This window comes from Sycon ciliatum, chromosome 5 (assembly GCF_964019385.1).
Source record: "Sycon ciliatum chromosome 5, ocSycCili1.1, whole genome shotgun sequence".
In the NCBI taxonomy this organism is placed as follows: Eukaryota; Metazoa; Porifera; class Calcarea; order Leucosolenida; family Sycettidae; genus Sycon; species Sycon ciliatum.
The window spans coordinates 38,560,316-38,575,315 of record NC_088647.1 but is presented as its reverse complement, the minus strand read 5'-3'; the positions used below and the strand labels follow the sequence as shown (position 1 = coordinate 38,575,315).

The 15,000-nt window shown below is 49.0% G+C and overlaps 2 protein-coding genes and 1 long non-coding RNA gene across 3 annotated transcripts in view; 1 reads left to right on the top strand and 2 right to left on the bottom strand.

Moving 5' to 3' along the window:
• LOC135818619 (uncharacterized) overlaps positions 1 to 662 on the bottom strand; it is a 6,896-nt gene extending 6,234 nt beyond the window's left edge. Inside the window, exon 1 of the long non-coding RNA XR_010553731.1 lies at positions 408 to 662. This is a non-coding gene — a long non-coding RNA (uncharacterized LOC135818619). The remainder of the gene's footprint in view (positions 1 to 407) is intronic.
• A 3,867-nt stretch (positions 663 to 4,529) lies between these two features.
• Positions 4,530 to 7,040, top strand: LOC135818616 (translationally-controlled tumor protein homolog). Its single transcript, XM_065332004.1, has 4 exons — positions 4,530 to 4,686; positions 4,764 to 4,834; positions 4,914 to 5,340; positions 6,523 to 7,040. Exons 1-3 carry the CDS (start codon positions 4,659 to 4,661, stop codon positions 5,331 to 5,333), a joined length of 519 nt encoding a protein of 172 aa, XP_065188076.1. The 5' UTR covers positions 4,530 to 4,658; the 3' UTR covers positions 5,334 to 5,340; positions 6,523 to 7,040.
• LOC135818618 (apoptosis-inducing factor 1, mitochondrial-like) lies at positions 6,679 to 14,994 on the bottom strand. Its single transcript, XM_065332005.1, has 4 exons — positions 14,871 to 14,994; positions 11,753 to 11,909; positions 9,972 to 10,178; positions 6,679 to 7,585 (listed from the first exon to the last, which is right to left on the bottom strand). Exons 1-4 carry the CDS (start codon positions 14,912 to 14,914, stop codon positions 7,514 to 7,516), a joined length of 480 nt encoding a protein of 159 aa, XP_065188077.1. The 5' UTR covers positions 14,915 to 14,994; the 3' UTR covers positions 6,679 to 7,513.
• Positions 14,995 to 15,000: the final 6 nt, after the last annotated feature.

Here is a 15,000-nt window from a genome sequence, read left to right as displayed (position 1 = left end):
ATCATACTACCGTTAAGTACCGTTAAGTACCGACAGAGCGCCCCACAATCTCGTCCTTTCGTGGTCGTATTGTGAAGGTGGTCTCCTGCCTGTAGGTCATACAGCACGAACTTTGTACACATATCGCACGTTGTGCAGACAATCCGTACCTTCCAGCGGACACGAGCTCCACACAAAAACCTGTTTAGTGTGATCTTACAAAGTTTTTTTGTAGTACCCTAAGGTTCTCACACCGTACAAACTTCGTTGCGTTCTTCCATACGATATTCTTTTTCCTGGCTTCAAAATCAAGGTGAGGCGCTCTCGCAAGACGCTCTGGCAGTACTTTACGGTAGTATTATATTGACCATGGCGGTATGGCGGATTGTGGTGGATTTTGGCGGATTCATAACTTAACTAACACTTACCGGGGTGGGAGAGGCATGTGGAGCGTGATGGTGTAGCGCCCTGAGTCCAAACACAGTTCGGATCTCCAAGTTCCTGGCCGTTAGTTACTCCGTCTCCATCACTGTCAGCCTGACAAACGCCTGTGGTGAATCTATCACCTGCAGTGCGGAATGCTCGGCCGAACAAATTGCCACCACCAGATGGACTACCAGAGCAAGACTCAACATGTCCAACCGATAAACATGATCTGAACAGAACCAACCGTGATACATAATACAGACAGGGAGAGAGAGGGAGAGAAAGAGAGAGAGAGAGAGGGAGAGAAAGAGAGAGAGAGACAGACAGACAGACAGACAGACAGAGAGAGAGACAGACAGACAGACAGACAGACAGACAGACAGACAGACAGACAGACAGACAGACAGACAGACAGACAGACAGACAGAGAGAGAGAGAGAGAGAGAGAGAGAGAGAGAGAGAGAGAGAGAGAGAGAGAGAGAGAGAGAGAGAGAGAGAGAGAGAGAGAGAGAGAGAGATAGAGAGAGAGAGAGAGAGAGAGAGAGAGAGAGAGAGAAGTAAGTTACATTTATAAAGACAGGTAAGTCTAACAAATGAGGACTGAGACCTCTACAACAGGGTTTTTACGCCTGAAAGCAGGTGCATGATTTAACAAGCAGGTTGTCAGTCTAGATTTTATGCGCAGATGGAGAAAAAGCGCAGAATTTTTGTTATGAGATGAAAAGCAGAAATAATAAGAAATAATAAGAAAAGATGAAATGAAAGCCAGCTCACAACCCCGCCCAGCCTTGGCGAACTGGGTATGGTGGATTAAGAACCCGGTTCAACGCTCGAGCAAGCGCTCTCCACTCAAGGTGTTCACAGCAACTGATAGGAACTCATATGGGGAAATTATAGAAAAGAAATAATAAGATAAAGAGAATAAATTTCAACGCACCTCAATAAACGGAGCCCCACATACAGTACCTAAGAAAAGTGGATCTTCCGACCAGTGTTTTTGTTGACGCCGCAACCAGATGATGTAGCTGCTTTGCAGAGACGTCTTACCGCACAAATTACAAATAAATTTTATTCTTCGATTAGAAAACCCAAGCGCTTTCAGAGCCCTCCGAAGAGAGTCCGGGATGAAACCACGCACACTTACCTCAACCGAAAAAGAAACGACCTGCCACCCGTTTGCTCGGCATTGATCGGCCAGATCCGCATACCGCCTGTCCTTCCGCGAGTTACTGACACCTGAATCTGTCCTCAGTACAAACTGTCAACTCCATCCAGAACACAATCCTACGACTCGTAGAGTACAGGACTATATCTGGTCTTAGGGTGGTAAGTGCAACACAGCTAGGGAAAGAAATCTTTGCACTAACTGAGTCGACAAGAAGTTTCCAGTCTGAGGCCGCTGACAGGAGATCAGTCGTAACCAACTTTCGTCTGGGCTTAACGCGAACTGGCTTCTCTCCCGCCTTGCAAAACGAGATGAAGTCAAGCTCATTTAGAGAGAGAGAGAGAGAGAGAGAGAGAGAGAGAGAGAGAGAGAGAGAGAGAGAGAGAGAGAGAGAGAGAGAGAGAGAGAGAGAGAGAGAGAGAGAGGGAGGGAGGGAGGGAGGGAGGGAGGGAGGGAGTCGTAGGATTGTATTCTTCATCTTCATCACTGTCATCCGAAACACACCCAATAAGAGACTTTCTCGAGTCTGCCATGGCATAAACTACTCAACAAGAAGCTAACCCACGGAATGCGGAAGTGACGTTCAGGTTTGGGAAGTAACTTTTTCTTCTCTCAATTTTGATACACAACGGCTCCGTTTCCCCCAAAATGCTGCATCACGAGCCCAAAGTGCTGGGTTTGCGGATTGTACCGAAAATGCTCAAAAAAATGCCGGCATATTACACGGGGGCCGTATACAGTGTAGTTGGTGGTACGAGTGTTCAAAACCATTTGAACTACATGTAATTACTTCATACTGTTCGTCTTCTTTTTTACATGCTCTCTTTCCATCGTCCTTAGGGTTTTGTTTGTTGTGAGCTGTTTTGGCTTTCTCCTATACATCTGGGGATGCCAAGTGCTGGTTTTGAGAGGCTGGTGATGGCTGTGAGCGAGAGTTCTGCCGATCGGCCCGGCTTACTTTTTCTCAGTGGGCTTCGAAGTCTTCTCGTGGCTATCTGCAGGGCGCTGCCACCTGAAGCGGGTGGTGCTGGTGCAGGATGTGGCGGCATGTCCTTTGTCTTCACATGAACTGCAGGCGTAGAGACGGTCGCACCGGGGTGTGCGGGAACAGGGCCTGCCGCGGTTGAAGTTAAAACAGACTTGGCGGGTGCTGCCCGCCACTGATGGAAAGGGCTGCGCGTGTTGAGCTGCGGCATGTGGGCAGCGGTCGCGGCTGTTTTGGAGCGTGCATTTGGTGCATGACGGACGGGGACTCGGAGCGGAGTAGGTGAATACTCCACAGTGTCTGATTGATCACGTCCCAGCGCAGTGCCATGCTGGCGGTGTGTTGGCGAAATGCTCGATCATAGTTCAGCACAGCAGACGTCGTGAACTGTTGGTTCGCAGTACAAAGTATGTGCTGGTAGCAGACAAGCTCATGAGCTCGGTCAGGACGAGCAAGAACGACGATGCCCATGTAGATCGTCCAGGCCTCCAGCCAAGCCAAGAAGTCGTTGATCGCGCGCGCGCGCGCGTGTGCTTTGCGCTGAGGTTGAGCGAGAGCTGAGCCATGTCGCCGCCAGCTGTAACCAGTTGAGTTGTATTGGCTCCTGTCCCTGGGAGCTGAATTTTCCGGCAAGAGTTCCTCAAGTTCCACAAACTCTCCGCGCTGGATTTTTTCAATCGCACGACGTGGCGGTGTGGGTAGAACCGAGGGCTTGGAGAGAACTGGAGGTCCTGGCAAAGTCGGAGGTTCCGATAGAACTGGAAGTTCCGGGCAGGATAGGTCCGGAGCTTGACGCTCGAAGCGTGGGAGCGATCTTTCGGGTCCGGAGCGCGCGCGTGGGAGAGATCGGCTTCCAGATCAGACTCAGCACTGTTCTCCAGGCGTTCCACGCGTTCGAGGAGAGAGTGGAGGGTGTTCATCTTCATAACGGCTGAGGAAATGATGTCCGGGGAGAGCAATGAGGGCTCGTCCTGCATAGAAGCGTCGGTGCCTGGAGCGGGGTCAGAAGTCTGAACTAGCTGCTGACGGTGTGTCGGAGGCATCAGGCGCGAAGGCGCGCATGCCGTCAGTCCGCGCGTATGGCGATGTCGAAGCCCTAGTCCGTCAATGTGGACCCACTGCATACCGATATTGCAATGTCAAACAGATCCTGCAGGAGAAGACTGGGATGTTGGCGTCCAGTGTACAGACACCAGTCGCATTTCCTGCGTCTTTTGCAGCATACAGGATAGACTCATCACTGTAGAGTCCACTACTTCGTGACTTTTATTTGTAGAATACATGACAGGCGTATTCAGTGTGCCTCGCAGGACTGCGAGATGCTGCAGAAGACCAGGTTCAACCTTTCTGGACGGCCATTCACTGACAGTGGGCTACACGATGCTGGAGGAACTAGATTCCAGTGAAAACCCAAGATTCCTTTGCTCCTGGACGCTCCGACGTGTTGTGATATCTGCCAGGTGCGCAGTAACTAGTATTTTCATCGCTATAGCGAGGACGACGCCGATCGGCAAAACTCTCGCTCACAGCCATCACCAGCCTCTCAAAACCATCACTTGGCATCCCCAGAGGTATAGGAGAAAGCCAAAACAGCTCACAACAAACAAAAGCTAAGGACGATGGAAAGAGAGCATATCAAAAAGAAGACGAACAGTATGAAGTTCAAAATAATGGTTTTGAACACTCGTGCCACCAACTACATGTTATGATGTCATGTACCACTTTCAATAAATCGTGACGCCATTTTGTTTTAACACGCATGTCGCGGATCAGCACAATGACGGGTCGCCATGACTGCGTGATATCCTGTCCAAGTCAAAGGCTACACATGTACGAGTGCGAGCGCGTTCTGACTCTTCACACAAGTGGGTCCTCCGCGTTGTCTGCTGAGCTGCATGCTTGCACTGCGTTACGCTTCGGCGCACAGTCCACGGGCACACACGGCATGCACTCCCCCGATTCACCATGGAGACGGGATCCTTTATATACCGTGGACCGCCATCTTGCGCCCGATCTCTCCTTTGTGCTTTCAGTCTGGAGGTAGAGCTTTTTTCCCTTCTCTCTTTGTCGACGCTAGTTTGAGCTGACTTTAGAACTTTCATCATGAAGATCTTCAGGGACGTTATCTCTGGTAAGTATGTAGAATTTGTCTGAAGTGTTCCGAGGCGGTCTGTTGAGAAATGGTGGCCGTTTTATCGCCATCTGCAGGCGATGAGCTATTCAGCGATACTTTCCCAATGAAATTGGTGGACGATCTCTATTACGAGGTCGAGGGAAAGGTAAGTTTGGTGAAGTGGAGTTCGTTGTTTGTCATGGATGTGGCCAGTAGTATCGTTGCATCTATGCATTGCCTCTCAGACTGTCACCGAAAGCAGTGAGTTGGATGATTCCCTCTTCGGTGGTAATGCCTCTGCTGAGGGTGCTGATGAGGGTGCTGGTGCTGATGGAACCGTTGCTTCTACTGGAATCAACGTTGTGATGTCTCACCGTCTTTCTGAGACTGTCTTCACGAAGAAGTCCTATCAGCTGCATATTAAGGAATACATGAAGGCCATCAAGGCACACCTGGCTACTGAGACCCCAGCCCGTGTTGACACGTTCGTCAAGGGCATGCCTGCCGTTATCAAGAAGTTCTTGGGCCAGTTCGACAACTTCCAGTTCTTTAATGGCGAGTCAATGAACCCCGACGGCATGGCCATCCTGATGAACTACCGTGAGGATGGTATCACCCCATTCTTCGTCTTCTTCAAGGATGGTTTGGTCGAGGAGAAATGCTAAAACCAAGGTGAGAATGATTTTTTTGTTCAAGATCCTACAATTTAAACAAATCGCCATTATTCAACTAAAAAATGTTGTGCTCATTATGCCTCCCCACATCTTACTGCGTGACCCGTGTTGACTATCAGCAGCCGACGTATCATTCATGCTTTTGTCCTTTGTTAGCGGGGCTAGCAATGGATCGGCGAGTTATTGCGCATAAATGCGTTTTCTTTGTTCAATTCTAGTCTAGGTGCTCACAAGTATCTTTGATGATCGTAATCCAGTGCCTTGTTGCCAATCCTCAAACTGGTTGGGCAGATGTGACGTCATTCAGCGCTTTGAATCTTTTCTTTCTAATTTTGAAATGCGGGTCTACCCTCGTTAGTAGATAACCTCGGCCGGGGGGTTTGAATTGCTCGTCTTATATAATGAGTATTATCTATTATTCAGACGTGAATGTATGCTTTTCAGGCGTCAGGGGATGTTGATCATTGTCTACTAAGGCGATCTGTCTTGTAACTGATGTCATACTAACAAGGGTAGACATGTACATGGCTGTGTTGTTCCTGGGTGGTATATGCCAGCTTTATACTGCTGTCGTGGATATGGAAATCTGGCTCGTGCCCTCAGTGCGTAGTGCGTACCGAACGTTACATGCAGTGCATATGTTGAACCGGTGCCGCAGCGCAAAAACGAATGTGTGTACTGTATACGTACTCGCGGCTACTTTGGCCGCTTGAGAGCTCTGACCGTATTTTCATGTCCACGACAGTACCTACTCCCAACGAATAACCGCGCCAGGGGGAAACGGCACATTTATGTTCCTCCTATTTACACAACATGGGTGTCCAGTCCTGTTCCCATGCATTCCTTCCCAAGTTTGCTATTGTACGCATCCTCGATGTGAATGTAGTGGTTATAAGGGTGCGGTTTTTACATTTCTCATTGTACTCGCGTTTGCCATTTCTGGCCTGCATTGCACGGCTTCTATAGGTTTTCATTCGTGCGTCGTCACGTTGACGTGGTTTAGGATGTGGCGTGAAGTCTACCTAAGCTGATCCATGTGTGTAGTGCCTGGTTGGGTTGATGTGTGTGCAGTCTGTGTTTTCCCCCGTTTTGTATCCACATCTTTGGTGTGGCGTTGTGGTGTTCTGGCTGTCAATCTTATGGCTCTTTGTTTGTGTCTGTGTGGCTCTTCCTTCTGCAGATTCTACCGACATCTGCCATTATACTGCAGCAACGTACACGTGCAACATCACTGCGCCAGGTTATGCTGCCTGCTAGTCGATTTTATCATTGCGTTGGTCACTAAGCACGGACACGCGCACGCTGCAGCAGCGAGTGTGTATGTGCCTATATACTCGCCGTTGCAACAACAACCGCCACTCTGCTCTTGCTGCTGTCTTTCTGACGTGCCCTGCGCGTCGTCCCCAATGCCCATCGCCCTATGGGATCGCTGCTAGATCACTGACTTGTTTGGTGACTGCAGCTTTGAGGAGAGACTCCCAGTGTACATGTTACATCTGTACTTGATTTTTTTAAACTCTGCTGCTCTGGTGGTTGTTTGTCCTGAAAGTGTGCTGCTGCTGCTGTGCACCTTCCCCAAGTGATATTCGACAACAAGCATTATTATTCTCTGCGCTGCTACTGTGTACGAGCTCTTTCATACTGACTGTACACACCTCCATCAGATCTGACACTCGGTATTTTCCATCGACAACTCAATCTGTTCCTTTGTGTGTGTATGTATGTATGTTGCCTCTCTGGGTACGCACACGTAATGTGATCGTTCAGGTGGGGAACAGAACAAGGTGTTGTTGGTTTGTAGCTGACACTTGCATTCAGCAAAATTAGCTGAGTTCTAAAAATGGTTTGAAAAACTTATGCAATTGGAAGATCGTGAACTCCATTGTCCAAGATAAGAAATAATAAGAGCGAGAAATATCCTATGTCTGGCTAATGGGCATCACTGTCTGTACACTAGGTGTAGAACAAAGCTATGTACAACCCTGAAGAGGGCGACTCCATGGGCATGGTTTTTAAAAAAAAATGGAAGGTGTTATGCTTAAAAAATATTGACCAAATGGGTCTTTTGTGAACAAGGCAATTCATGGACCTTGTGCATGTGATGTCTTGGGTTTGCCAGTCTGATTATCTGGCTGCTGAACCAGCAAGGCAGGTTTGGATATTTTCTTTGTTCACTCCTCGTGAAGTCTGAACTTCTTTGCAAGCTCCCCTAGGTCCTCATGATCTTCAGCATCAGCAATAATCTGTGTGGTGATAGAAATAAAAACAACAGTGCAGCATAAATAACGTTAACCACAGTTTGGGAGCAGACATCAATAATCCGCCCTATCTGATTGTAGAGATACAAAGTGTACACCCAGCAGCGTACACACAGTACAACCAAAATGACTATGTGAACAGAAGTTTCTTGGGCTGTGTTTACATGAGAAATTTCAACACGGGTCGAGTTCAGCCCGGGTTGAAAGTCTGTACGACAAACAAAAGAGGTGAGCGTTTACATGAAGACAGTTGACCCGGGTCAAATACTGATATGCCGCCAAAAGTCCACTTCTACAGTCCTGTATGGTCACGTGAATCCGTTCGCGCGAAATTTGCATCTGCAGTGCTGTTCAAACCTGGCGCGAGATACGCACAGAAGTACGTTTGTACGATTTTCTTGACCCGGGTTGATTTCAACCCTCCCCCCCCAAGGGGAGGGTTGAAATCAACCCGGGGCGAAATTTCAACCCGGGTCAAGCGCAATGCGTCATGTAAACGCGCCATTCACTTTGTGCACATGGCGGGTTGAAATCTGACCCGGGTCGAACTCAACCCGGGTTGAAACGCTTCATGTAAACACAGCCTAAATGACCTGTCCCCACAGAATGACGCGGACAAAATCCTAAAAAATATGCGGGCGAAAACAGGCCACTATGCGGTAAATATGCGGTATAATGCGGTCATTATGCACGAGTTGTCTGTCATCGGTACACATTTAGCGTACAGAGTACTCTAATTTCAGAAATTTTCGGTGCTCAATATTTTCGGTATGAGGGCAACAGGCTACAGTCCATTCATAAAAAGATGGGCTCTGGCTCTGGCGAGCTCCCGTATTTGGCGATTTTTCGTGATTTCATCGTACACAGTGCAGTGCTGCGAAATTTGAAATTTGAAAAAGGGTCCAAAAAGGGTACCTGAACTGGGGTTCGAACCGCACAATGCACGTTTGCAGGCGGGGTCAAACGGCCTGGATTTTTATGGTTTTTCCCAATTCAGTGCTGTTGGGGCAAAACCTGGCCGGAATTCTATTCTTGTTATGGCTTGCTTTTTGGACAAAAAAACTTCAGAAACATAATTGGAAGAGGATTCCATAGGGGATTGCAGAAAAAAATTCTAAAAAAACTCAAAGTTTGACCCATTTATGGCCAAAAGCTAGAAGTCCATCTTTTTCTGAATGGACTGTAGGTTAGGTGAACAGAAATTTTCGGTACAGAGAAGCAGTTCCCTATTGGATTATGTGTGTTAGTGTTTGTTCGGTGTATTGAAATTTTAGGTGTGAAACAGACGCACCGAAAGTACCGAAAATAAAAGTACACCGAAAATTTGTGAAATTACAGTACACCTTTCAAATGGTGAACGGTACTATTCGGCAAAAAATGTAAAGAACTCTTGAGTCGGCTGTGAGAGCGCATGGAGGAGAGGAGAGGAAGAGAGTACACCTTTGTCGTACAAACTCATGGGCAGATACGACGTTGTAGTACATTTTCAAAATCATGTACTGTTTTCTTGTATATTCCCATGGACAACGCGGGGTTTATGCAAAATTTCGCGAAAACCCGGATGAAAGCCAAATTTGCGCGTCCGCGGAATCGCGGTATCCTGTGTGAACAGCTTCACCTCCGCTCTGCATCCAGTCACACTGTGCAGGACTGTGTGCATGTCTGTCTAAGTCATGCACAGTAAGTACGTTCTTACTTGAGATATTCGGTACGCAATAGTCACAGATCCGCATAGAAAAAACTAACACAGGGCTCCTGGGTTTGCGCCTTTCCCTCAAACGAGTGAATATTGTATACTTCTGTTCACATACACTGTACTGCAGACGACTTCAAAGACGAGGAGGCTGTGTGCCGGTTACCGCGTGCACAACAAGCGTGTGCCACACACCTTGCAACTACGCACAGTACAAAAGTGCTGCTCAATGATATCTGATCACATGACATGAGTGAAGTCTGTGCCCTGTACCAGTGAAAAAGCCCAGTGTTCCCAGGTCAGAGGTTGCAATGCATGCACCGCGCTGCCCGGCGTTGTACGACCGGATTTCATTGAGCTACTAGTGCGACATTCGGCTAGAAGCTGGCAAGGAAACAGGCTAGAAATCCAATACGATCCGTACAATGCAAACGGTTCAGCAAGTCACTGCAATGAGACACAAGTGTGAACAGAAAGTGCCTGTTGCAGGCTGCCATCGCAGTCACGAATTCGTTGCCGCATAAACTGAACGGAGTTCAACTCTGTTTGGCATGCAACAGCTCCACACAGGTGATAGACACATTTTGGGTGGGGGGGGGGGGGGGCATACCGTGGCTTGGCTATGATGCTGGCAAACACACAGAGTAATACACACACAAACAACACACAGCAGCTCACCCTTCTTGCCAGAGGCATACGGTGGAAGACATTCCACAGGAGAATACCAACAACCTTCTTCTCTCGCATGTAGAAGACAACGCCCTTTCCATAATTCTCTGGGTCCACCTTCTTCTCCGCATCCTGAACCAGTTCCTTAGTGACAGGCTCTTTCTTCGCCTTCTTGGACTTCTTTTTTTTCTTTGGTTTCTCGTCAGACACTTCCTCCTGCTGCGTGAACGGAGAGAGAGAGAGTGAGAGAGAGAGAGAGAGAGAGAGAGAGAGAGAGAGAGAGAGAGAGAGAGAGCGGCACAGAGAAATAAGAATGGTTTGAAAAAGCTCATGCATGCCATACACCACACACACACACACACACACACACACACACCACCCCCCCCCCCCCCACACACACACACACACACACGCACGTGGTGCTGGCTGGGCGAACTACAAGCTTACATACATGTTTTCACGATGACAGTCTATCAGGCAAGGCTTGCATATCAGTTTACAACCAGTAGAACACCCGTAATCTGGGCACATCCGTCTACCAGACACCTTCTGACCCATCTAGAGTCATAAAAGGGCTTTCCAACGAAAAACGGCCCCTAAACTATTGACAGGCATACAAATGTTTACTTGCATGCAGTAGGTATGTATGTTGTGAGTTGCAGGCAATTCCCAATTACGGGCAGTGCTCGGTCTCGACCTGCACGGATTAGGAGAGCTTTACTGTGCAATGTCATGTATTATTGCTTCTTGAAGTATTCATAAGGTTGAGGGAGTGGAAATGGGAAAAGCCCGAAGAACAAATAGGAGATTGTTTTTGACTGTAACCAGCAGGACAGACGCCAGGGAGCCTCGCTAATGGCCAGCGATGCTCTATCACTAAGCTATGGTGTAGTAGTACTTTCGTTTAGTGGCAAGAAACCACTTTGTCACAAGCCGACCAATCGAGCTACGCAGGACAGAAGATTGCGAGATCGTGAAAGATATACTGAAGTAGAAACACAGCAATTTCTACCCAGGGTTTCCAAAAGGACAAAAGGAGGTACTTCTCGCCTAAGTGTTTAAATGCCGTGCCCGGTCCCGGGTTTAAATGACTCTCTGGCCAACATGAATGAAGCATCTTCGTGTTCTGTTGCATCCACAATATCTGCAGCACACCCCTCTCTGACATGTTCTCCCTCCGCCGTGACTGCGCTCACACAGATAGAGTCACCCGGGGCCAAGTCAATAATCCCCGTTCTTTACCCAAGGCAGGCAGAGTGGGATGGTCTAAGACTATGATTGAGAAATAGAGGGTACCAGGTTCAAGTTCTGCTTGGAAGCGGAAGGAATTTTTCCAGCCGTGCTGCGACCCACAGTTAATTGGGTGGGTCTGATCTACTCACCTCCCACCGTTTAGGTTCTGCATCTGCGCCTTGATCCTAGAGGGTGGTGGCGTTCCTACGGATGCGAAAACGCGGCTTCCAGTCGAGTCTCACGCAAACCGTGATTTTTATTTTTACCTATGGTGCAAACTCAAGCTGGATACAAATCTATTTCATTCCTTGGTGCTGAACGCTTTTGTGCGCTTCCCGAATCCCTTTGCACTAATCATATCCCCAATTCTTTTCGCCAAGAACTTACACATTCATTCATCTTGGGCACCCTGTAAGAAGACCTTAGGGTCTGTTGGGAATGCCCAAGTAAAATAATAAAATACAAATACAAGCATGCCTGATTGTACACATGACAGTGTATACAATGTACTCGAAGAAACAACAACGGGCAAATTGAGCAGCTCACGGCACACTCACTTCTGTGTCAGATCGCAGCGTGTTGTCACCCTGTGCTGAGGCTGCTGCTGCAGCTGGTGTGTCCTGTGCGGTTGCCTTGGCCCACACAGCAACGGTGGGCAGCTGGCTGTCACAGACACCAATGGCTTCATAGCCTACCTCCGGTCCAAGGTCACTCCTGCACACAGATAGCAGTATTATGGAGACAAACCAGCCAGTCACAGCTGTATAGTGACGATTGTGTAAATAGCTTCACACACCCGGAACCGCTGACCACTGTACTACCGGTACTCGACTACTGGGAGAACCATAAAAGGCAGTATGCTGTACCCTAGCATGATTGCTGACAACTCTGCTAGTCTATCAAGCACAAGTGTACTCTGAGCAGTACATGTACAGTGGAACATCAGTGATGGATACGCCAGGGACCTGAATATAGGGGATGTGACTGTTATGTAGGGGTGAAAGTTGGCACTGAGATCCCGAGTTCGAGTACTCTGATTTTCTCCGATCTAATATTCGAGTATTCGAGTATTCTTCATCTCCTAAAAGTTGCACACCAGGGGCCTTAAAATCACATGATACAACCCTGATTGAACCAAGTGGCAGGCATTTTACTCAGGTATATTGCATTATTGGTTGGTGGGTCATTTGGGCTCTCTCTGCTCGTGAACAAATGTTCACCACATAGTCTGCACATCAATATCTGCCGACTGCTGCACTGAAACTACAGATTTCTGTGGAAAATGCATGTACCATGCATGAACGAGTACTCTGATTTATTCCGAGTACGATTATTTTTGAAAAAACCGAGCGAGTACTCGAGTATTCGGTATATTTGTTTCACCCCTACTGTTATGTGACTTACACCACACAATGATGTAGCATTGTTTCAGCAGTAGGATTATCAGTGCACACACACACACACACACACACACACACACACACACACACACACACACACACACACTACTACTACCGTAAAGTACCGCCAGAGCGCCCCGTCTCGCGAGAGCGCCCCACCTTGATTTTACAGCCAGAGAAAGGAAAATCGTATGGCAGAGTGCAACGAAGTGTGTACGATGTGAGAATCTTAGTGTACTAAGGTCACACTTGGCAGGTTTTGTGTGGAGCTTGTGTCCTCTTGAAGGTACGGATTGACTGCAAAACGTGCAATATGTGTACAAGGTTCATGTCGTATGACCTACAGACAGCAAACCACCTCCACAATACGACACGAAAGGATGAGATGGTGGGGCGCTCTGGCGGTACTTTACGGTACTACTAGCAGCATGACTGCCCAGAGGGGCAAGTGTCACCCCTATGGAAAGGGGACCAGAAAACGGGACACGGATCACAAGCAGGACCGCGAATGTCTGGCTAGGTCCTGCTGCCGGCGGAAATTGCGTTTACAATGTGGGCAGCTGAGGGGCAGAGCTGCTCTCTCAGCAGCAGATGGTCTCGCACCACGATTGCAGTTGTGACGCTTGAACCCGGCCGCAGAACGGAAGCATCGCTGACATGTTGGGCAGTGCTGCTGGCAACAAGCTGAAAGTGGCACAGACAGACTGACTGTTGGTGTAGGAGAACTCGTGACAGGCTGGCATCGATGAACAGAGTAGCCACCCTTGCTGCGGAACCACCTCTGGCAGTTCTGGCATTGCACTGATCCATGCTGGAGCTGGATGGGAAGCCGTCTCTGAGTGGTGCACTTGTGCCGCGTTCTATCGGAGACCCGTGAGAATTTCCGGTCACACACTACGCAATGCACAGACTTGGGCATGGTGGAGCTCGACTGAGGGGCAACCCGTACTTCCCTCCACTGTTGGCGGTCCTGAGCAAGGATGAACCACTGAGATGGCTGTTGCAGTGCAAACTTGAGGTCGGTCATCACCGTGTCTTTCCACCGTCGCCGGGGACCACAAAACGGCCGAGGCACAGGTAGCCACCCAAAGAGGAGTTGGAGGGGGTGCGATCCTCATCCATACGCGCAACGTGCCCAGTCCATTCCAGACGCCGATTGCGGAGGCGTGTAGACATCAGTACTGGGTCTCCCCAACGGTTCCGCAGGTCTGTGGATGACAGCCGCTCGGACCACTGATGAGGCTTGGTGATGCTGAGGACAGTCCGGATGCATTGATGGTGGAATTTATCCAAACTTCTGATATCCCGTTGGAGTGGGGTCCAACACTCTCCGCCATACAGTAATATTGAGGAAACGCAGGCCATGTACAGGTGGCGTTTACTAGAGAGGGACAGAGATCTGTCAGTGAATACCTTCTGGAGGGCTCCGAAGGCCTTTGAGGCTTCGGCAATACGGCGCTTGATGTCGGATGAAGAACGACTGCCAGGGGTCACTATGGATCCTAGGTAAGTGAACTTCGGCACGGCTTCGATAGTGCCAAGGGGGAGAACGATGTCAGCCGAGTCTTCAGCAGAGACCCCATGGCCCGCCGTCATGATCTTCGTCTTGGCGATGCTCACAGTTAGTCCAAATTCTCGGGCAACACTACAGAAGAGCTCCACACCAAACTCAGCATCACTACGGCATTCAGACACGAGAACGGCATCATCAGCATACTCCAGGTCACTAACAGACAGTGACTGTCTGTCAGTGACCTGGAGTGACACACACACACACACACACACACACACACACACACACACACACACACACACACACACACACACACACACACACACTACTACTACTACTACTACTACTACTACTGTAGCTTGGTTGCCACAAGGGCCACACCACTCCGAAAGGAGCCAGAGTCATTGTCAGGAGCAGAAACGGAGATGACGACTCAGGTCACTCTGTCGACGGAACTGACGGTTGCAGCGAGAACAGCGAACACCATACGACGCTCTATCAGACTTGGTTGCTCGATGGCCACGGTCGCACTTGTGACGTCTGAAACCAGGCACTGACTTGAACTGCCGATTGCATGTCACACGCACACACACACGCACACACACACACACACACACACACACACACACACACACACACACACACACACACACACACACACACACACACACACACACAGACTCTCACAGGTCACACACTCACAGCCTGTCAGCCATGCAGAGTACACCTGAGCTGACGTCACACACCAAGCACACAACTCACCAGAACATGGACTGGTGTACATAGGTTTTCTGCAGTCCGGTCATGTTCTCCCCAGCCAAACTGCCACTGACAACTGCGTGATCATGATGTTCCACACGGCGACGACCGAGGTTAGCGTCGTAAAAGCAAG

Coding starts and splice junctions, on each gene's coding strand:
- LOC135818616 (XM_065332004.1), top strand. CDS start 4,659: ATGAAGATCTTCAGGGACGTTATCTCTG. Junction 4,687..4,763: donor CTTCAGGGACGTTATCTCTG/GTAAGTATGTAG, acceptor CGCCATCTGCAG/GCGATGAGCTATTCAGCGAT. Junction 4,835..4,913: donor ATTACGAGGTCGAGGGAAAG/GTAAGTTTGGTG, acceptor ATTGCCTCTCAG/ACTGTCACCGAAAGCAGTGA.
- LOC135818618 (XM_065332005.1), bottom strand. CDS start 14,914: ATGACCGGACTGCAGAAAACCTATGTACACCAGTCCATGTTCTG. Junction 10,179..11,752: donor CGCTGCGATCTGACACAGAA/GTGAGTGTGCCG, acceptor TTCACGCAGCAG/GAGGAAGTGTCTGACGAGAA. Junction 7,586..9,971: donor GTATGCCTCTGGCAAGAAGG/GTGAGCTGCTGT, acceptor ATCACCACACAG/ATTATTGCTGATGCTGAAGA.